This window comes from Schistocerca gregaria, chromosome 9, assembly GCF_023897955.1.
Source record: "Schistocerca gregaria isolate iqSchGreg1 chromosome 9, iqSchGreg1.2, whole genome shotgun sequence".
Classification (NCBI taxonomy): domain Eukaryota; kingdom Metazoa; phylum Arthropoda; class Insecta; order Orthoptera; family Acrididae; genus Schistocerca; species Schistocerca gregaria.
Window position 1 is genome coordinate 120,225,671 of NC_064928.1, and position 24,366 is coordinate 120,250,036.

General features: G+C 40.3%; 1 protein-coding gene across 7 annotated transcripts in view; it reads right to left on the minus strand.

Moving 5' to 3' along the window:
- Window positions 1-24,366, minus strand: part of LOC126292194 (glycogen synthase kinase-3 beta) — a 301,006-nt gene that overhangs the window by 10,809 nt on the left and 265,831 nt on the right. For all 7 annotated transcript variants that reach the window (XM_049986039.1, XM_049986042.1, XM_049986040.1 and 4 more), the window contains one exon: window positions 15,646-15,832. In XM_049986039.1, coding sequence (XP_049841996.1) covers window positions 15,646-15,832 — 187 coding nt within the window. The remainder of the gene's footprint in view (window positions 1-15,645; window positions 15,833-24,366) is intronic.

Consider the following 24,366-nt stretch of genomic DNA (forward strand, 5'->3'; position numbering starts at 1 on the left):
TGCTATCCCCCCCCCCCCAAGACTGCTACTACCACTGTGCGCAGCTGCTCACAGTCTAGCCTCGGCAGCCACAGAAAGTGGCCGTGTGTGTGTGTGTGTGTGTGTGTGTGTGTGTGTGTGTGTGTGTGTGTGTGTGTGTGTGTGTGGGGTCCACTCTGGGGGAAGGCCTTTTGGCCGAAAGCTTTCTTGTACAACTGTCTTTCCTGTTGGACCTATCTGCATAGGAACAGCCAAACCAGTTCCGAATGGGCAGTGCAGTCCACTGATGTTGAATTCAGCTCTACCACCACTACAGCTACGTATGTGTTGTTGACATTGTCTGCCTGGAAGTGGGAGGGAGGGGGGGGGGCAGGGATCTGCAGTGTATGACAATTGTAGAAAATTTAACAAACCAAAAATCAATAAAAAACATTTGTTTTGGATTATCTGTTTCGACAGAACTATACTGTAACCACCACATCTGCAAGAGGAAGAACGGAAGTTGATTGGTAAACATTTTACAATCATGATATTCCAACTTGTTACATAACCTATGGAATTAAAATATACCTTAGCCTTTAAAATCTTTACTACATATTGTGCATCACTGTTGAGAGTGGCTTTAAACTGCATATGCACTTCCCACTGCTACGAAAATCACTACTCATCAGTAAGTCAAATATAAATGGTGGTCATCCATCCAGTCCCTTCCAGCACTACTGTGCCCTCAATTCCACTATCTCACACAGTCTTACTTTTCTCCTCTTCTGCTAACCACCCCCCTTCCCCACCTCTCCCCTACCTACCATCGAACCTCCCAACCACACGTAGCTACCCTACCCTGTCTCCACTCCACCCCACTATCTCTACCCCTCCCCACCCCAGCATTCTCCTTACCCCTTCCAGTCGCCACTCCCATCATGCACTGGTGCTGTTGCTCGCAGTGTGGCTTCAGTTGACAGAGACTGCAGTGTCGTGTGTGTGTGTGTGTGTGTGTGTGTGTGTGTGTGTGTGTGTGTTTGTGTTTGTGTTTGTGTTTGTGTTTGTGTTTGTGTTTGTGTTTGTGTTTGTGTGTGTTTGTTTGTGTTTGTGTGTGTTTGTGTGTGTTTGTGTGTGTTTGTGTGTGTTTGTGTGTGTTTGTGTGTGTTTGTGTGTGTTTGTGTGTGTTTGTGTGTGTTTGTGTGTGTTTGTGTGTGTGATATTTCTGCAGAAGGCCTTATTGGCCGAAAGCTTATTTGTGGAGGTCTTGTTGTGCCTATCTGCGACTAGCATCTCCACTGTATGGTGAGTAGCATAATATTGTTATATTCTGTCCTGTATTTTCCACTGTTTGATAAAAGTATTATGTATGTACATAATGATAACTATACTACACAGATTACTGTAGTCAGAGTGAAATTATCCTTTCTTTTGGAATCTGCCTGTATTGCCTATAATCTGTAAACTAGTTTCAACGAGGACTGCTCATCGGTTGATATTGCATTATCTCACACAGCAAAAGGGAGAAGTTACCCTTCGCTTTTTCTGTCTCGAGTCAAGTTTGTACAGGTCAGCTTTAATCGCCACAAGCAAAGTGAGCACAATTAATTGTCCTGCTGTAGGTTGCTAATAGCTGGTTTCTCAGGTACATCACACATTAAGAGGTTGTTACTAGGTTTGGATGTGAGTGTAAATTGAGAGCTACAAAATACATTGTCTGCCACAGTTCTGTCATTGGTCGTTCAAAATCAGCTGCGGGTAATGTTCCTTGCATTCCCGATACCTGATGGTGACAGCTCCATCATTGGTCCGTGTCACATGAGCAGCATTTCGATATTAGAGAAGGAAAGTTGCTACTCACCACATAGTGGAGATGTTGAGCCACGATAGGTACAACAAAAAGATTCACACAATTATAGCTTTCGGTAAGGCCTTTGTCAGCAACACACACACACACACACACACACACACACACACACACACACACACACACACACACACAGTCTCAGATAACTGCGACCACACTGTGGGCAGCAGCACTAGTGCATGATGGGAGTGGCAACTGGGTGGGGGTAAGGAGGAGGCTGGGGTGGGGAGTGGGTGGGGGGGATAGTACTGTGGGGGTGGCAGACAGTGGAGTGCTGCAGTTTTAGATGGAGTGCAGGAGAGAAGGCGGGGAGGGGGTGGGGAGGAAGTAGCAGAAAAAAGAGAAATTAAAAGACTGGGTGCATCGGTGAAATGACGGCTGTGTAGTGCTGGAATGAAAACGGGGAGGGGGCTGTATGTGTGAGGACAGTGACTAACGAAGGTTGAGGCCAGGAGGGTTACGGGAACATAGGATGTATTGCAGGGGAAGTTCCCACCTGTGCAATTCAGAAAAGCCAGTTGGTGGGAAGGATCCATATGGCACAGGCTGTGAAGCAGATATTTTGTGAGGAACTGCTTGTCACTGCAGATGCGACGACCACAGGTGGCTAGGCTGTACCGAAGAGACTTCTTGGTATGGAATGGGTGGCAGCTGTTGAAGTTGAGGTATTGCTGGTGGTTAGTAGGTTTGATATGGATGGAGGTACTGATGCAGCCATCTCTGAGTTGGAGATCAACATCTAGGAAGGTGGCTTGTTGGCTTGAGTAGTACCAGGTGAAGCAAATGGGGGAGAAGTTTTTTTAGGTTCTGGAGGAATGTGTATACAGTGTTCTCACCTTCAACCCAGATAGCAAAGATGCCATCAATGAATCTGAGCCAGGTGAGGGGTTTAGGATTCTGGGCTTTTAGGAAGGATTCCTCTAGATGGCCCATGAACAGATTAGCAAAGGATAGTGCCATGCAGGTGCTCATAGCTGTACCCGAGATTTGTTTGTATGTAGTGCCTTCAAAGGAGAAGTAATTGTGGGTGAGGATATAGTTGGTCATTGCGAATAGGAAGGAGGTGGTCGTTTTGGAATCCATAGGGCATCTGGAAAGGTAGTGTTTAATAGCGGTAAGGTCATGGGCATTAGGAATGTTAAGTGTATTGGGAGGTGGCATCAACAGTGATGAGCTGAGCACCGTGTAGTAAAGGGGCAGGAACTGTGGAGATTCGGTGGAGGAAATGATTGATATGTTTTATAAAGGAGGATAGTTTTATCCGGGTAATAGGTTGAAGGTGTTGGTCTACGAGAGCAGATTCTCTCAGTGGGAGCACTGTAACCGGCCACAATGGGTCGTCTCCTATATAAATGGGACACCCTGTATAATTACTCAATATAATAGATAATAACATGGATCATTTTTATTCACATTATTATACAACCTAACGCAGAGACATATAGATGTTTTATGTATAACTGTAATTAACCTCTGGTAATGTCTCATGTTGTAAATATTTTATCCTATAAAATTATCAAAGGTACATACATTAATTAAAAATTTCTGTATTTCTCTGAGTTGCATTGTACAATAAAGGTAAGTAAAAATTGTCCTTAATAATGTATTACCTGGTACATGTAATTTGTGTTATGCTATACAGGCATATAAAATACACCAATGAACTGTCACAGTGCCGTCTAATGGATGTATTGGTGGTTGTAATGTTTGCATGAACCCATGAACCATGGACCTTGCCGTTGGTGGGGAGGCTTGCATGCCTCAGCGATACAGATAGCCATGCCGTAGGTGCAACCACAACGGAGGGCTATCTGTTGAGAGGCCAGACATGTGTGGTTCCTGAAGAGGGGCAGCAGCCTTTTCAGTAGTTGCAAGGGCAACAGTCTGGATGATTGACTGATCTGGCCTTGTAACAATAACCAAAACGGCCTTGCTGTGCTGGTACTGCGAACGGCTGAAAGCAAGGGGAAACTACGGCCGTAATTTTTCCCGAGGGCATGCAGCTTTACTGTATGATTAAATGATGATGGCGTCCTCTTGGATAAAATATTCCGGAGGTAAAATAGTCCCCCATTCGGATCTCCAGGCGGGGACTACTCAAGAGGATGTCATCAGCAGAAAGAAAACTGGCATTCTACAGATCGGAGCGTGGAATGTCACATCCCTTAATCGAGCAGGCAGGTTAGAAAATTTAAAAAGGGAAATGGATAGGTTAAAGTTAGATATAGTGGGAATTAGTGAAGTTCGGTGGCAGGAGGAACAAGACTTCTGGTCAGGTGACTACAGGGTTATAAACACAAAATCAAATAGGAGTAATGCAGGAGTAGGTTTAATAATGAATAGGAAAATAGGAATGCGGGTAAGCTACTACAAACAGCATAGTGAACGCATTATTGTGGCCAAGATAGATACGAAGCCCACACCTACTACAGTAGTACAAGTTTATATGCCAACTAGCTCGGCAGGTGACGAAGAAATTGAAGAAATATATGATGAAATAAAAGAAATTATTCAGATAGTAAAGGGTGATGAAAATTTAATAGTCATGGGTGACTGGAATACGGCAATAGGAAAAGGGAGAGAAGGAAACGTAGTAGGTGAATATGGATTGGGGCTAAGAAATGGAAGAGAAACCCACCTGGTAGAATTTTGCACAGAGCATAACTTAATCATAGCTAATACTTGGTTTAAGAATCATGAAAGAAGGTTGTATACCTGGAAGAACCCTGGAGATACTAAAAGGTATCAGATAGGTTATATAATGGTAAGACAGAGATTTAGGAACCAGGTTTTAAGTTGTAAGACATTTCCAGGGGCAGATGTGGACTCGGACCACAATCTATTGGTTATGACCTGTAGATTAAAACTGAAGGAACTGCAAAAATGTGGGAAATTAAGGAGATGGGACCTGGATAAACTGAAAGAACCAGAGGTTCTACAGAGTTTCAGGGAGAGCGTAAGGGAACAATTGACAGGAATGGGGGAAACAAATGCAGTAGAAGAAGAATGGGTAGCTTTGAGGGATGAAGTAGTGAACGCAGCAGATAATCAAGTAGGTAAAAAGACGAGGGCTAGTAGAAATCCTTGGGTAACAGAAGAAATATTGAATTTAATTGATGAAAGGAGAAAATATAAAAATGCAGTAAATGAAGCAGGCAAAAAGGAATACAAACGTCTCAAAAATGACATCGACAGGAAGTGCAAAATGGCTAAGCAGGGATGGCTAGAGGACAAATGTAAGGATGTAGAGGCTTATATCACTAGGGGTAAGATAGATACTGCCTACAGGAAAATTAGAGAGACCTTTGGAGATAACAGAACCACTTGTATGAACATCAAGAGCTCAGATGGAAACCCAGTTCTAAGCAAAGAAGGGAAAGCAGAAAGGTGGAAGGAGTATATAGAGGGTCTATACAAGGGTGATGTACTTCAGGACAATATTATGGAAATGGAAGAGGATGTGGATGTGGATGTGGATGAAGATGAAATGGGAGATACGATACTGCGGGAAGAGCATGACAGAGCACTGAAAGACCTGAGCCGAAACAAGACCCCCCAGAGTAGACAACATTCCATTGGAACTACTGACGGCCTTGGGAGAGCCAGTCCTGACAAAACTCTACCATCTGGTAAACAAGATGTATGAAACAGGCGAAATACCCACAGACTTCAAGAAGAATATATTAATTCCAATCCCAAAGAAAGCAGGCTTTGACAGATGTGAAAATTACCGAACAATCAGTTTAATAAGCCACAGGTGCAAAATAGTAACACGAATTCTTTACAGACGAATGGAAAAACTAGTAGAAGCCGACCTCGGGGAAGATCAATTTGGATTCCGTAGAAATGTTGGAACACGTGAGGCAATACTGACCTTACGACTTATCTTGGAAGAAAGATTAAGGAAAGGCATACCTATGTTTCTAGAATTCGTAGACTTAGAGAAAAAAGGCAGGGGTAAAATACAGGGAGCGAAAGGCTATTTACAATTTGTACAGAAACCAGATGGCAGTTATAAGAGTCAAGGGGTATGAAAGGGAAGCAGTGGTTGGGAAAGGAGTGAGACAGGGTTGTAGCCTCTCCCCAATGTTATTTAATCGGTATACTGAGCAAGAAGTAAAGGAAACAAAAGAAAAATTCAGGGTAGGTATTAAAATCCATGGAGAAGAAATAAAAACTTTGAGGTTCGTCGATGACATCGTAATTCTGCCAGAGACACCAAAGGACTTGGAAGAGCAGTTGAATGGAATGGATAGTGTCTTGAAAGGAGGATATAAGATGAACATCAACAAAAGCAAAACGAGGATAATGGAATGTAGTCGAATTAAGTCTGGTGCTGCTGAGGGAATTAGATTAGGAAATGAGACACTTAAAGTAGTAAAAGGAGTTTTGCTATTTGGGGAGCAAAATAACTGATAATGGTCGAAGTAGAGAGGATATAAAATGTAGACTGGCAATGGGAAGGAAAGCGTTTCTCAAGAAGAGAAATTTGTTAACATCTAGTATAGATTTAAGTGTCAGGAAGTCATTTCTGAAAGTATTTGTATGGAGTGTAGCCATGTATGGAAGTGAAACATGGACGATAACTAGTTTGGACAAGAAGAGAATGGAAGCTTTCGAAATGTGGTGATACAGAAGAATGCTGAAGATTAGATGGGTAGATCATATAACTAATGAGGGTGTATTGAATAGGTTTGGGGAGAAGAGGAGTCTGTGGCACAACTTGACTAGAAGAAGGGATCGGTTGGTAGGACATGTTCTGAGGCATCAAGGGATCACAAATTTAGTATTGGAGGGAAACGTGGAGGGTGAAAATCGTAGAGGGAGACCAAGAGATGAATACACTAAACAGATTCAGAAGGATATAGGTTGCAGTAGGTACTGGGAGATGAAGAGGCTTGCACAGGATAGAGTAGCATGGAGAGCTGCATCAAACCAGTCTCAGGACTGAAGAACACAACAACAACGTTTGCACCATTTCTGAGCAGTTAATCAGTGCAATATTTTCAAACAGAAGAAGTTGTAATTTGATGAATGATGAACACTAACTTCACGTAACGAATGCAACAGTTTAGTATCATAACCACCACAACACAGCACAACTCAGCTACTTCTGCGACAATATAGTTATGTTTACAGTTGTACATAATCCTTTTACATTTGACATGCCAATACATAGTGATCTCTGTGGTAATTGGAAGTGCATATGCAATGTGAAGCCACTTGCAAGATTGACGACCAATATGGTGTCAAAATTTTAAAGCATAAGATGATATAATTCTGTAGGGTATGTAACACGGGTAACACGGCAGTTTATCAAGTTGTAATATCATGACTGTAACAGGGTGTATACAGGGACAAGGAAAAAATAATTCTCCGATTTCCCAGTTGAAAATACACTTTCTCCCGGGTGAACATACACTTTTCCCGTGTTAAGTGATAGTATACTTTTCCTCGGCACTGTAAAACTTACCAGTCCTTTGAATGTTTATGGTTTTATATGCCGACATGGAATTCCACGGCACTTTAGAAAACAAAACTAAGGAGGGGGGGGGGGGGGGAGGGGGGGGGGGGGAGGAGGGGGGACATATTTTGGAAAGATCTTTGATATGCAGCAACATGTACACTGCATATTTTTAAGTTATGAAGGTATAAATTAGAATTCCACCATACACCACATGTTACTTTCCAAAGCATTGAAATCGAGAGTGCGATGCGCTTTTGTAAGCCAGTCATAGCTGTGTCACGTGATCTCGCCAGCTGAAGACAGCATAGGACACGTGATGTAGTCAGTCAATAGCAAGATAACTCTTACGTAGTGCGAAAATAGGATAAGTTAATTGTTTAAATTAATATACATAGTGTTGCTAGAACAACAACAAAGCTTTAACATATAATCGTGGTCTCTAAGATTAATAAGCCGCAGGAGACACTAAGCTTCCACATATAACGTTGATCTTTCTTTGCGCCTGTTACACTTTCAGATATATCAAACAAATGTGGCAGTAAATTTTTTAATAACGACGTAAATTTTTGATATTCTGAGCTTGAAAGTCTTCTAGATGGTCGTCCTCAAAGAGTTGATTTTTAATTGAGAGTCAAACGCTCTGTCATTTAAGAAATTCATCGTACATTCTCGCACATTGTTCATCTTGTGTAAAAGTAAATTTACTTTGAAAGTAGCGCTTTTCAGACAACCATTCGCAATATTTTCCCGTGACCTGTTAGAAACCGATTCGTTCCAGTAGTTGCCAGCGAGCGCCAGATAATGCGCAGCTACGATGACGCAGGAAGCTTGTATGTTCGTACGTGTAAAACATTAAAAAATCTTGCACTTTGTAACAAAAGAAACAAGACATCAGAGGAAAGTTCAAGAGTATCGATATTTCGTGAACCATACTAAAATGCATAATTTGGTTTAAAGTGCACATTTGTATGTCCAAATTAGGATGTAAATTTTCTTGAGTACTTGTACTGTCTGTTACGTCACGCTCATCGGAAGTAATTTGCTGTTAGGAAGTACTGCATAGTCTTCCTAAAGTCTTCGACACACTTTGCTGTTGGCAGATGCTTGTATGAGCACTAAGTTTTGCTGTTGTATATGGTGCATTTCCTTTGCTACTTAAGTTTTATTTTTTTATTTATTTATTTATTTTTTCCCCTCTCGTTCATGTTTTGTTGCTGCAGTATTATTCCGCAGAAGTGAGATTACAATAATATCCTTTGTTGGAGTATTGATTCTTACCAGTGAAAATCACAAAAATTTAACTGAAAACTACAACAATAATAGACTCCTGGAATTCTAAAAAAATTCCTGGGTTTTTCCCGGTTGTCCCGGGCCGAAGACACCCTGCTATAAAATATTTTCCTATCAATTTCTGTTCACCCTCTTGCATATCTGATGACAGCATAGGTTCTGCTGAAACTGCTCATCCAATAAAATGTTTTTTAGTGATCTTGGCTTTTGACTTTTTTTTCAGTTATAATTCAGGTACTATCGAAATGTCAATAGGATCTGGTGACTGATGAATATTGTCAGTGAGCGTCAGCCATTCTGCACCAATTTTCGGATGCCTAGAAATCCTGAAGGGAGAAAACACAGAGCAAGCAGCCTATGATAAAACAATGGCAATCATCCACCAATTAGCCAGCAATTGAGTAGGGTGTTACTACCTGGACAAGGCACAATTTGGAAGGAAGAGGAAAAGATGCTGCAAGGTGATAACATTCAGATTGTCCTTTCTCTTCCTTTGATCTTTATGAAGGAGGAGGATGGCACATAAGTTTGAGACAAGTACCACCAACTGAATAAAAATATTAAATAAGACATCTACCCATTGGCACACAGTGATGACGACTTACTGCTCTTAACTAAGGACATGTAGCGAGGTTACTGGCAAATCAAGACTGATGAGGCCGACTGTGAAAAGATTGCCTTCACAAAACCTGACGACCTCCACGAGTTCAAAGTTATGCTGTTTGGCCTGTGAAATTCTACAACTTTCAGCCAACATCAAACATACACTATGTGATGGCTGAAAATTTCTCACAAGTTCGTGCCACCCTCCATCGGTAACGCTGGAATTCAATATGGTGTTGGCCCACACTTAGCCTTGATTGCAGCTTCCACTCTCACAGGCATACGCTCAATCAAGTGGTTAGAGGTTTTTTGGGGAATGGCGACCCATTCCTCATGGAGTGCTGCACTGAGGAGAGGTATCTATGTCCATAGGTGAGGCCTGGCACAAAGTCAGTGTTCCAAAACATCCCAAAGGTTTTCTGTAGGATTCAGGTCAGGACTCTAAGCAGGCCAGTCCATTTCAGGGATGTTATTGTCGTGTAACCACTCCGCCATAAGCCGTGGATTATGAACAGGTGCTCCATCGTGTTGAAAGATGCAGTCACCATCGCCGAGTTGCTCTTCAACGTGGAAAGCAAGAAGGTGCTTAAAACACCAATGTAGGGCTGTGCCGTTATAGCCACACACAACAACAAAGAGTGCAAGCCCTATTCATGAAAAACACGACCACACCGTAACACCACTGCCTCCGAATTTTACTCTTGGCACTACACAAGCTGGAAGATGACGTTCACTAGGCATTCACCATACCCACACCCTGCCATTGCATCACCACATGGTGTACTGTGATTCGTCACTCCACACAATGTTTCTCCACTGTTCAATCGTCAAATTTTTATGCTTCTTACACCAAGCGAGGTGTCATTTGGCATTTACCGGTGCGATGTGTGGCTTATGAGTAGCCGCTTGACCACGAAATCAAAGTTTTCTCACCGCCTAACTGTAATAGTAGTTGCAGTGGATCCTGATGCAGTTTGGAATACCTGTGTGATGGTGTGGATAGATGTCAGCCTATTACACATTAGAACCTTATTCACCTGTCTGCAGTCTCTGTCAGACAACAGGTGAGGTTGGCTTGATGCTTTTGTGCTGTATGTGCCCCTTCACATTTCCACCTCACTATCACATAGAAAACAGTGGACCTAGGGATGTTCAGGAGTGTGGAAACCTCATCTACAGACATATGACACCCAATCACCTGACCACATTCGAAGTCCGTGAGTTCCACGGAGTGCCCCACTCTGCTCTCTCAAAATGTCTAATGGCTACTGAGGTCCCTGATATTGAGTACCTGGCAGTAGGTAGCAGCACAATGCACATAATAGGAAAAACTTATGTTTTTGGTGGTGTCTGGATACTTAAGATGTAATAGTGTATAGTGGACAACCTACTTTAACACCTTAATGGGTGACGTGTGTCTGCTATATAGAAGACACTGTCCCAGTTTTGAAGACACTTTAACATCTAAGCCACCTGACAATTGTGCTGAAATGTGTCCGGACTCATACCTCCATCTAAATCCCAGGAAGTGGCTCTTCATTGCCCATTACATAATCTTTGAGGACCTAGTCAGTGGGAATGGAGTGCATCCTGTTCTAGGGAAATTAAAAGCACTCACTAATTTTCTGACTCCTTGGTGTATTTGCTTTTCTCAGACTGTGCTCATACTAATTGGGATTCATAAAGGACTTTTGTACAAATGCACACCCTGCAAGAACTACTGCAGGGAAACGCCAAATTTTCTGGAAACAAGGTGCAAAAGAGATCTTTCCTTGTCTTTAAGAAAGTGCCAATAAATTCTCCAGTCTTAGCACTGTGAGACGAGAATGACGATACAGAGCACCACACCGATGGGGTAGCAGTTATTGGTTAGGCCCAGTTCAAGTGAAAATCGGAGATAATGTACTCAACAACAGAGAAAGAGTGCTTCGTAGTTGTATGGGCTATCAAGTTCCGACTGTATTTATTTGGCGAACCATTCACTGGTTGTCAGGTCATTATTCTGACTTAATAGCATGAAGAATCCATTGGGCCAGATGGTGAGATGGTCACTCAGGCTTCAGGAGTATGAAATCACAATAGTAAACAAAATCGGGCACAAACATCGATATAGGACAGCCTTTCAGAGAATCCTTTAGCAGGCCATTTCAGCATGGATGAAAGCTCCGCCATCACTCAATTAAATGATGTTGCTGCTGAATAAAGGGAACAGCTAGCATTGCTGAATACCATAGAAGCCTTGAATGGAGAACCAACCAAACAAGAATACTGATTAATAAAAGGAACATTGTATACAAGGAACAATGATCCAATGGGGTGGAAATACATCAGCCCAGCTCACCTACAGCCAGCTGTCCAGAAGTATTTCCATGACGCTCTGGCAACTGGTCACATGGAACTTGTGAAGATGGTAGAATCAGATGCATGTCTGCACTAACTACCTCACCCAGCATGCTGTCATCAAAGTTACCAAATTTGCAATGTTCCTGGAAGGTGGTTATCCTTTGAAGCAGAAATTATCCCTCGTGATTATTTCTTCTTATACAAATGTTTTCCAGTACAGACTAATATCAGGGGTAACTTCACATTGTGATAGCACACACAGAATGATGACAGCTTATCACTCACAGACAGACAGACAGACAGACAGACAGACAGACAGACAGACAGACAGATTTAATGAAACACTGGCGGACATGCTCTCGATCTACAATAATGTGTAACAGAGATCGGGATTTAATACAGCTCTCCGTGACGTTCGTATGTGCAGCAACACAGCAAAGTGAGACGCTACAGGCTACTTCACGTTTGCAAGGCCAAAATGATGAGATATAGCCATAAATCAATTATTAGCAATAAAGAGATGTTCCTGTTTCAACCAAATGATACTTAGAATGACTACATGGAACAGATCATCATCAGGATTGGAAAAGCAGACAGCTGGCTCCCGTGCACACCACGGACACTTAGGAAAAGGAAAAAAGCATGCTAGAATACAAAGCACCAGTCAGTGAAGCACATTTCAGGAGACTCTGCATACATTTTTATGCCTGTGCAGAAACTGGGACTATCAGAAAAAATCATTGTAATGCTACTTTGCACTGTATCATATGCTTAGTTGCTTTTTGGATTTCACGAGGATTATGACACTTCAGCAAAGGCACAAAAGCAAATAGTGTGTGTGTCGATCCATTGTGGACACGGGACAGCGTCTGGTCAAATATTTAACAACATTCACCAACCAGCTGTGCAATTGAGATGTTATTTTATTTTTGCTACCGGTTTCAGCAATTCATTACGCCATCTTCAAAAACTTGACTACGAATTGCAGTCAAGACTTTGAGGGAAGCACCAGAGCTACAAATTCCCAACATCCAAAAACAAACAGCTCCAGTATGTCAATACTGATTATTTTTCAGATGTGTTTATGGGGCCTCAAGATGCCGTAATGAATTGTCAAAACTGGTAGTGAAGATACAATAAAATAAAATAACATCTCAACTGCGCGGCTGTTTGGTGAATTTCATTGTTACATAAAAGAGACATTGTCTATGCCTTCTGTACGAAGCCCAATGAGAGTCCTGAGGTGCAGATCAATGGTAGTGGCTTCTTTTTCAAGGAAACTAAACACTGGCTCAACAGTATGAAGGTTTGACAGGAGGGGGCTACCTCTGATGCTCATCACAGTGAAGAGGATACGAAAGTATCTCAAGTGCAAGGATCCTCCAGCAATTCCAGAGCACTGTTGAAAAGATCTAGATCTAGGATGATGTATTCAGTTGCAATGAGAACTCCTGGAACAGCGAAGCACTGTTTCTTCAAGAGAGGGAGCAATGTCATGAGCTATGTTGCAAGCAGTAGTGCTGTCGGTCACCAGAGGAACCCAGATCGTCAGCAAATACTTGTAATTTAGTATTAATTGTCATTTATCATTTCTAAAATGTTCTGAAAATTAGCCATGTTTACATTTTCTGGAAAATCTTATGTTTGAATAAATGACAGAACTCTCTGTCCAGAAGGTAATTTTTTCCATCTGCATGTTTGTGTCATTATAAAGATGTTTTCAGCGCTAGATGGTGTACCTCATTACCGAAACTGCTTTTAGATTTGCGCTCTAGCGTGGTTGTGTGACAACATCACACACTGAACAGATAGAAAAGTAATAGAAGAAAGCATGACCTAGAAAAGAAGCTTGAAATAATTATTCCTGAAGTCAAAAATGAGACTGTTCTAACTGTGTAAATGGGGGTTAGCAAGACTGAATGTTTTAACAGCTTTCAACCTTTCCAAATAAGAATATAAAAGTCCTTTAAGTAGCTTACAGATATGATAGAAACAAAATTAAAGATAGAACTTCAAATTCTTTAAGGTGCATCTGGAACTGAGCAAAGAGAAAGTGAGTGACAACTTGACAGCATTTGCACTGTGTCTTTCTGAGCATAGCAGCATGTGGGTCTCTGAGTGGGATGAACTGAATTTGGTCGGAAAGAATGCCAAGAGATAAAAGGATGTCGACAACGAGGTCATCACAGGCGGAACACAAGCTCTGTCGGGGAAGGAAATCGGCCACGACCTCTCGAAAGGAACCATCCTGGCATTTGTCTTCTTCTTCTTCTTCTTCTTCTTCTTCTTCTTCTTCTTCTTTATAATTTGTCCCATTCAGTAGCAGGTCCCACGGAGTGGATTTGCTTTCTCCATTTTCAATCATGGGCCATTTCTGGATAAACATTTACCGCATACAGGTCATTTTGCAGTGTGTCAGCTCATGCTGTCGAGGTCATCTCTCTGATCCCTTTCCTGCGACTTCCACTTTGTGTGCTGCCTCTGTGACTATCGTCCTCTGCGTGCAGCATACGACCGAACCATTGCAAATGCCTTTCTCACGTTTTCTTCTGGATCGGTCGACCACAAAATGTTTCCTAAAAGCATCGTTCGAAACGTGAACCGGTCAAGTAATGCCACTTGCCCATCCAAGCAACTTAGTCTCCTCTGTGGACTCCTACTCTGACACGAAAGTTATTTGACACTACTGCAGCCACCTGGACATAGCTGCTCCTCTCTAAACACTGATGCCGCATCCAGTTAATGAGGTACTCCAGATTGCCACGACTTCAAGCGCTAATCACATTATTTCATGTGGTACCTGATCAAAAACATTTTTGAGGTCTAGAAAAGAAAGATGAACTTATCTGGAGTGATATAGAGAAATCAAGGAAAACCTAAGTCTTGATGATCAGAAGCAGATTTGACTCACTGTCCTCCTGAATGCGAGTCCAGTGTGCTAATAACTATGATGCAGAGTGGTGTGCGTCTGCAGGTTGTGAAGGTACTGGCCAAGGCGACAGAAGTTAGCGATTATGAGATAAAAACTTGCTGTCCAAAATATTTTTTATTGTAATAACTGCTGGGTGTCTGTGGCAATTTTAGTCACACAATCTGCACACTGACATCATCACAACCAGTACCTCAAATCTCTAGATGGGCTGCTGTGCTATACAAACACTGCTTTGTATAGTATGGAACACTAACTCACAAACAAAAATTAACAATAATATTAAATCAAGAATAAATTAGTTTTTTTGTTGTTTACAAAAATACCTTTGCTCCTTATACATTTGATTTCCATAGTCTGAAAGACAACACTACTGAGTGCTCCATTTCTGCTCTCATTACTATGCAATCACTGACTGACTGACTGACTGACTGACTGACTGACTGAAACAATACTGCACTTTAACTCTTTGAGGATATTTTCTATTGCGATCCATCCCAGTCCCATAAATGGATTTTTTAAGTAGCATGTAACAACCAGCAAGAACAAAGTCGAAGGTTTAAATAAAGTCATACGAACAAGTACATCCCAGAAATTTATATGTAAAAGCTTTATGAGAAGAGGGGCAGGGGAGGAGGGAGAGAAGAGAGAGAGGTGGGACAGAGGAACGAGGAGGCAGCTTCAAAAATTCATGTCCAGAGAAACGGTTATGGGGAAAAATAATGATGATGATAATAATAATAGAAAGAAGAAGAAGAAGAAGAAGAAGAAGAAGAAGAAGAAGAAGAAGGAAAGATGAAAAAACAGCTGTATGTGCTTCCAGGTGTTTTACCGAATTACTTTTTCTGTTTTTATGCACAACATTTTGACAAAGGGCTCAGCCATCATCATTAAGTCTGGCCAAAGTCCAGGTAGCAAGTACACACAAAATCAAAACTTCCAGCAACAGACGAAAATAGCTGGGCCGATCAGTGAAACATTGTGAATAAAACTGAAACAGCTACTTTGAAGTACACCAGTAATCATTCGTGTCTATAAAACCTGCCAAGTAAGATGATGTAATGGGGGGGGGAGGGGGGGGGGGGTTTGTACAAGACAAGGTGAACAACAGTATGCAGTAGGAAAGTGTGGAAGGAGAAAGAACAAAGGGAAGGTGAAAAGTAATCAGTTTACTTCACTGACACTTACCATGCTCTGTGAAATTGAACAGCGGTGGTAACTCACGGCCATTGGGAAGCCGAGTGTTAGGCTCCCGGAGCTCATCAAAGAAAGTGTGAGCACATGCCTGCAGCGGTGATGTACGCGACGACGGTGTATACTCCAGAAGACGTGACACCAAATCGATTGCCTCTGGTGGAGTGCGCGCACGGAATACCTTAAACAATGGAGATTTTATGAATCAATAACAATATATACAATTTATTTTCAATATGTGTACCAGTATCTTTCATAGCAGAAAGAGTGGATGAAGTGAGATTGGTCAACCAGAGAGTAAGTGATAGTAATGCACCAAATACATATTTCTGTAATGCACGGCACATTTCTTTTCGTAATGCCATTCACTCCTTAGCCGTTCTTATTTCCTCGAAGATTGAATGATGTGCTGCTCAGACACTACAGTGTTGACATACCACAAGCATACAATAATGTTATGACACCTTGAAATGTAGAAAAAGGGAGCATCCACTTACTTTGATATCATGTCCACACTAAGTAACTGGCATTTATTTTTCTTTAACAGTTTACTTTTGGGCAAGAATTACCTCGAAAATATTAAAACCATTTATAAGCTATGTTTTCCATTTTTTTAAATTCAAACAGTAATTTGTGTTTTGCAGATTACTATGACATCTTCTTTGCATGAGGAATTTACATTTTACAAAAAAACTTCATATTAAAATTTTTGGAGGACCTACAGTTTACACAGATTTGAAGTACTTAGTTCCTTGCTTGCAGAAATGTATGTTATTTTATCTAACACGCATTAACTGGGCCTTTAGTTCCTTGAAGGCTTAACTATTGATATAAAAATGTAATAGCCAACACGGTTTACATTCTGCACCAACAACATACAATCTCATTATGTAAAATTTTTAAAGGCACATGAATCATTGAAAGGTACATGGAAACATTTTTAATTATGTATTTAACTAAATGAAATCAATGCGTGTAGCATCCATTGATTTCAAAAACTACTCTACTACTGACTGAAGAGAGGAGGACACTGAAGAAATGTGACATATGAACTGCTGAAGACAAAAGTAGCATACAAAGTACTATGCCACGTAACTACCAAACCAAGTACACACAGTATCTCACCAGTATTTGTGAGAAATAACCAGCATCAAAAGCTAAATCAAATGCGTGACCTCTTAAAGAAGGTAAACAGCACTACCCAAGAGTTCATACCATGCAGTGGTGCTGGAAGATGTACCAGGCAATCTTATTGGTAACAAGAAAGAAGCAATAGTTAAGTGTAAATAATGATGTGAAATCCTGTATTGCAAAGGAAATAATGTTAAGGAAGAGATTATTTGCATGAAATCTAATACAGAACAAGATGTTCCACTCAGTGAATCTGAGAATGTAATCAAGCATTTCAAAAAGCAACAAAAGTCCAGGTAAAGGCAATTTTTCCAGAGAAATGCCGACTATGATGGGATGGAAGGCATGTACGCTGTCATTTAATAAGTAATATGATGCCGAAACTTTGTAACTGAAACGACTGGACTACATCTGTTCCAATTCCTCCTCGCAAAAAAGGATCAGTTAGGGACCGCTATAATTATAACACTATAGCATTAATATCACACACTGGCAAAGTAGTTCTGTAAATGATGAATCAACATCTAATAATAATAATAATAATAATAATAATAATAATAATAATAATAATAATACTGCAAACTCAAAATTCTGCAGAACAAGCAGGTTATGCGACAGTAAAGGCATTCTGAAGCAGGCAACTGAGGAACTCTCGAGTCCTATGTCCATATCTTCATTTGTTTCCTAGATTATAAAAATAAGTCTATGTTCATGTGGGACAAGCTGCGACATGTGCTAATTGAGGTTCCACAGGACCTATCATTACCAAAAGGTCTTTATAACAACCACCCACAACCATAAAGGTGGATAGTAAATACTAGAGATTTTTTTTAATGTGACGAATGGGAGTCAGGAAAGGTCATACTGACACCTGTGTTTTGTAACAACTGTGCAGTGTATGTGATTAGTAGTACACTGGTTGGCTGGGATGGCAGAATTTCGGTTGGCAGCAGGAAAATCAACAATGTATGCTCTGCAAATGATACTATTCTAACTGCAGGAACTGAGGGACTTTTTAATCTTTTTCCCAGAGCGAAGACTATCAGTTTAAATTTCGGCCTAAGAAATAAACATGGTTGTTAAAAGAGAAGGTTTAAATTGAATCTGACTGACAGATTGCTTGAAGGATTTGCAAGTAGTGAATGATACTGTATATCAAGGATCTCTGATCAGTGACACAGGAAAATTTGATAAAGAAATAAAATGGCAAATTACCCTTGGGTGAGCTGTGATGGTTAAACTTGCATAGATCTGGCACAACTGGGCAATATCCAAAACAATGTGTTTGGTGGAAGAATTGGTGTTTCCTGTGTTCTTGCATGGCTGTGAGATTTGGGCCATGAAAGTTAGTGACAAGAGTCAAATTTATGCCTTGCAGATATAGTGTCGGTGGAAGACATTTTGAATACCATCGACAGAAGAATGAATCGATGCTTCCGTTACAGAAAAATTTAGCATCTTACCTTGCCAGTTGAAGCTACTCCCAGTTCCTTAGGCACAGTCTGAAAAGAGGATAATTAAAAAAAAAAACCATCTTGCAACCCAAACTTCAAGTCATAAGACCAAGAGGAAGAGCAACACGTCAATGGTCGGATGAACTGAAGAAGATTACTGGCCTACCACTTCACATTATATTAAGAAGAGCTGAAAATTGCCGTGGATAGAAACACCTAGTCAATGGTGCAATTACTTAATAAATGAATGAAAAAATGTCACAACATTCGGCAATGAATAAACTGACTAATAATGGTTAACTAAATTATGTTAGCATAAGCTTATTTAAATAATTTTTGAAGTAATGCTCCAAAATAGACTACATATAATCCACCATACAAGGTGGAGGGGAAGTTGTTAGATGGTATTGTCAGTAGTAGCAAGTAAAGCACTGGCAAGCAGTGTCTAAACTTATGAACAGCACTTACCACCAAATTAACTGTTATTTGTTACGGCTCGGTAAGAAGCTTTGTTGTGTGTCTAGCTGGAATTCTGCATAATTTGGCAGGAAGTTAACATTTTTGTATGAAACGTAAATATTTCAGCGAGTTCCCTTTGCGGCAATTGCCCACCGATGTGCTTCTTATCGAATAAATTCAGTAATACTCCAAGGTTATTGACACTGACATTATTTACAAAAAGCTTATTTTGATCGGAGAAATTTACTGAAATGAATGAAAATCCAGGATCAACTGACTAGTGGAAAACATTCAATCAGCACACTGAAGACAATATTTGTAAGACATTTCTGGGAAGGTGAACTAGTGAACAGGTTCCGAGTGCTGCACTTGTTATTTTCATCGGCCTTCACGACTAGAGTTTTTCGCTGTATCAGTACATGCCACAGATTTGTTGAAGCTACTTCAATGCTGATTTATAAATTTTTGATCAGACATGAAGAAAAATATTCTTATCTTTAAAAAAAAAAATTAACACACACGTACACTCTTACTAGCACTGTTGCATGAGGAGCTTAGAATAATTTTTGGAGTTTATTAGGTTAATGCAACGGACAAACAATTCAACTTTTGCATAGTCCGTAGAAGAGATGATATTTCTGTACCAAAACCAAAAACTTGCCTTTTGTGGGCAATGCTCTTGCAGACCGAGCTAAAGCCCAACGTATTACCTACCCTCAACCACTTTCTGAAGTATGTAGAATCTCTCTCTTCCATGTCTTGATGGATTAGCACTTCTGCAAGAAGAATATCATGGAGGATCATACCTATATACCTGCCCCCGTTCGGCTGCAGGTGAGGTAATTGTCCCCTGATTTTTTGTACATTCTTTCTATTCTTGAATTATCAGTATTTCAATGGGAACAGAGTTTCGAATCCACAGTGCTTGTCCATTTCGTTTGCCATAAGCTTTCTTTCTCCGTTCGTGCTGCATGTTAATACATACACAATATTTAACTAATTTTTGGAGTCTCACTGGGTACGAGTGTGACAAAAATAGGCGAACTATTGTGCCGAAGACATTCATTCATAAAATGACACAGTGGCAAAAACAACAAAAAGGCAAATGGTCCTTAAGCTACAACTAACTATAGAAACAAATAGGTTTCTACTTAACAAGTGGCAGGAGAGGGGGGTAAAAGTCAGATAGCAACAGACTGGTAAGACAGAAGGATCTGTACTTTGAAAAAACTGTGGTTATATTATTACCCAAATGAGCCTGTCTATTGCACCATTATATGTACAGAAATTTTTCTATCTGTGTTCTTAGGTGAACTGGGGCTTGATGATTGTCACATCCAATTGGACGGAAGTCTGCACTGGAACCAAAGAGTTGGTGTGTGTATGTTCAGCTGTCAGAAGAAGAATTTTCAGTTGTGGAAAAGGGACTGCATTCTCTCCTTACTACTTTTCAAAGACCAAGGAGAGATTTTCGAAGATGCTCTAGACGGAAAGAACCAAGAATGGTGATTGACCGTGTTATGAGATACAGCTGATAACACTATCAAGCAACAACCTTAGAAGACCTCCAAGAACTACTAAGCAGGGTTCCTGAAGAGAACAACAGCAGAACAAAATGAGTAGTTGTGAGCAGAGAATGAGGTGAAATTCAGGGCGCTCTTTCATTCAATAATGAAAATATCTGAAGGGTTTCATCACACAAATATTTGGGGTGCGAAATCAATGATAACTGAGACTCCTATTAAGAAATTTGCTGCAAAATCAAACGGGCCAGAAGTTCTTTCCAGAAAAGAAGGAAATTTGACTAGCCACGACAAACAGACTACTCCTTGCACTCTATTACTTTGATGCTGTGTGTTCAGCATCCTACTCTACAAAGAAGAGTCGTGGACACTTACCACCATATTAGGTAAGAACTGGAAGGCGTTTGAAATGTGGGCATATTGAAGGATATTGAGGATACTGTGGACAGATAAAGTCACAACAGTAGCAGTTCTGGGGCACATGAAGAGAGATTTTGAAATTTTCAATACCGAAAGAAGGAAACACTAATACTTTTGCCACAAAAGGCACAATAACAAATAATACAGCCTGTTTCAATTAATACTTGAAGCAAAGACTGATAGTAGATGTAGTCCAGGAAGAAGACTATTCTGGCTAAAGAACTTGAGACTTTGGTTTGGACTGAGCACAGAATTGCTGTTCAAAAAAACCACCGACAAAGAACATGGAGGACGAGGCACTTTAAGAAAGACTAGGAAGAACTTTTAAGACATTTTCTACAACTGAAATTTTTTGTTAGGTTTAAGCACAATACATAAATATGAAGTTAGTTTACTGTCGGGGATGACAGGTAAGCTTTGTTTTAGTTGCTTTGGTAGGTCTTGGACTCTGGGGAAACTGCAGTGCATTCATTTTGTTATGTCATTATCAGTTTTATTCCCCCTTTTACAGGGCCAAAATAAATACACCACAAGTTGCCCAGTTTACTTCAGGTTCATGTCTCAAGATTTTGGAAGACAATCTTCAATTACTCATTCCACTAACGAGCTCACCCCATTTTTTGTTCCATTTTGGTCGACTTTATCTATAGATGTCCGATTGGTTCCCAAATTGGTCCAATCCATCACTTTAATCATTCTGAGACACATTATTTTCCATAGCCTGAACTCTGTTCTTTTATTTATGATCCATGACTGACTCATAATAAACTGAACAATCATGGCGTGTTAAAATTTCAGTTTATTTATTTCCAAATTACACTTTAAGGAATCAACTACTGCCTCTCAAGTATACATATGGGCATGATTTTGTCTGTTTCCTCAACATTCTTGTACCATTGAAATTTAATTTCGTAGTCTAAAGAGTTAAACTGTTTAACTTATCATAATGCTTCTTTATTAATAATAATATTTCCTCTTATAAGATAAATTCCCACAAAAAACACAGTTTTAGATTTCTGCTATTATCTTCGTGTTATACTGTTTACATATTATGTCCACAGGCATATTTCTTCTTTGATGTAATCCTCTTACTGCCAAAGCATGGCATCTTAAAATAGCATTCCTACCTATTTGAAACTAGCATCAATCCAGCTTTTCAGCCCAAGTTAATGGTGCCACCTTTGTGCATGCTTATTACAGCACATGTCAAATGTAATACATGACCTCTTATTCCCATTATTCCACAAGCCTTATCAGAAGCTTTTATAACGTCTATGGAAACTAAGTGGCTTTTGTGTCAGATTCTCTTCAATTTTGTTAGTTATCTTTTTAAGAAAAACTGGATTTATAATGTGGATGAGAGCGGCAGTGTCCCCAAGTGTTTAGATTGGCAGTTTCAAAATTCTTGTCCTTCAAGTCGGACAACGGTGAATGTGGATATAGTATTCCTGAATTCAAGAAGAGAATATTCTTTTATTTTCAACAAAACTTCTCTATATCTGGGACCATGTTGGCTATAAATGGTAGAACACTTGTCTCGATCACCAACATAATTTTATTCATAATCATATGACACATTTAGGAAAAAAAGTCCCGTTGCCAGATCTACAACATGAAATATAGAGATATAAGACGTGTCAACTACAGCAGCAGAAGACGCTACATTGTGCAATAGGCAAGAAAAGACCCATGTCTAACAGCAGTGCAAGATCCATGTCAAACAGGAGGTGAAATTGCCACACATTTAACAGGACTACAATGCTCACAAACCAAATTTGCACAGCACCTGCACGGGAACGGTCCCTTTCCCCAGCAATTGGTATGTCAGTTCTGTCGATACCCACACATCGGCAGTACCGTGTGTGATCGTGCCACGAACATAGGGAACTGGACCAATGACGAGTGGGGTCGCATGTCCTTTTTGGATGAGAGCAGCTTCAGTTTGAGTAGTGATTCCGGATGCAAACTGATGGGGTGAAAGGCGGGAACACGTAATGCAACCAGAAACATTGTCAAACCTAATCACTTTTATGCTCCAGGTCTTATGGTGTGGGCAGGCATAATGTTGCATGGGTGTGCTGACTTCCAAATCTTTGAACACATTACTTTCGCCGATCAATGTTACTGTAATACTGCAATCCTTCCCCACGAGTGTCTTTTTGTGATGCATTCGTCCCCATTTCATTTTTACGGATGAATTTGTGCGACCACATCAAATAATACAGGTGGAGCAGCTCTTGGAACGAGATGCTTTTCAGCAAATGGACTAACCTGCCCACTTCCCAGACCCTCGTCTTCCCATTCACTGGGAACACAGATTGCAGCATGTCCACAGGCACCAGCAACCACCTAGCAGTTGATAACCATGCTGATGTAGGAGTGAAATGCCCAAACACAAGAACTCATTACCAACCTTGTGGCCAGCATGGAAGCACGGTGCAGAGCATGCATTGCCTCCATGATGATTACACACCCCATTAAGAATCATTTCCCAGCTTTTGTAATGACCAAGGAACCATCAAAGCTGAGTGACTTCAATATAATTATTGTCTTCAAATATAAGTGTCATTCCTGTTCATTTCACTGCATGCTTATTTCAATTACCCTCTGTGGCACACGGCAGCAGTTCTTTCTACGTATTGTCCAAGTTTCATCAAGCTACGTTGCTGTAGCACTTTTTGTGACATGTTACTTTCATGTTTAAGTTTTGCACATCATTTTGTATCTATTTGCAGGCTATTGTCACGTGCTATAGCTATGACATGAGTACTGTACTTATATAGGACTTGAGAACGGCCTCTTCGGCCGAAAATTGTTAACTGTGAAAAACATATTAAATAAAAATGCTTGCAAATCAAATAGACAAAGTAGAACCAGGTCTCCAAATTTATTTCACTTTATATTTGGCACTATCACTCTAAAGTGCAATTTTCATAATGTCACAGCCTTGGCTGTATATTGTTTTTGTTGAATACTTGACTGGCATCCCACTGGTGTTTTCAAGTGTAATTGCAATCCAGCAGAGGATATCTAACTTGCTATTAGGCAACAAATATCAATGGTTCCTTTCATTCTTAATAAATGTCCCTGCCTCTTCCTTCCACCTACTTTTTTACACTGCTTTATTTTTATCGATTTTCTTATAACTATGATCTCATTCTGTACTATTTTTATTTAGTACAAATTTTTATACTTTGCTATTTTCCATATGCTCCACTTTCTTATATTCAAATCCCAGAAATGTTGAGCACTGCAGCTACAGACTTGGTGGTAGAAATACAAACCCTTTTGTTAGCAATTTTTCTTGTAGAAAGAATTTAAATCACATATTTAATTTTTATAAATGTTTGGCTTGTAGCAATTATGCCTGATGTCATAGGACCTAATGTTTTCCTTGTGAAGCTTCCAACTTATGTCTGCTACATCACTATTTCAATTTACTCTTTTTAATATGTCGTCTTTTATTTCAGCCAAAGATTTGATGGTTGGTTTCTCACAAAATGTGTCACATGACTATAAATAAAATTAATTTGGTGGTCAAGACGAGTGTTTTACCATTCGGAGAAGATTCTGCCTATAGAAGTTTTCCAATTGTGTCAATCTGACAAAGATAAAGGCAACACAGAGAGGGGCTAAACAAACTATGTACTTTTTCTTTACTACGAACGGCATCCTTGAAGCAGACAGTGCAATTTTGCAGGCTGCTGGGCAAGCTGTGCCTTCCCAAG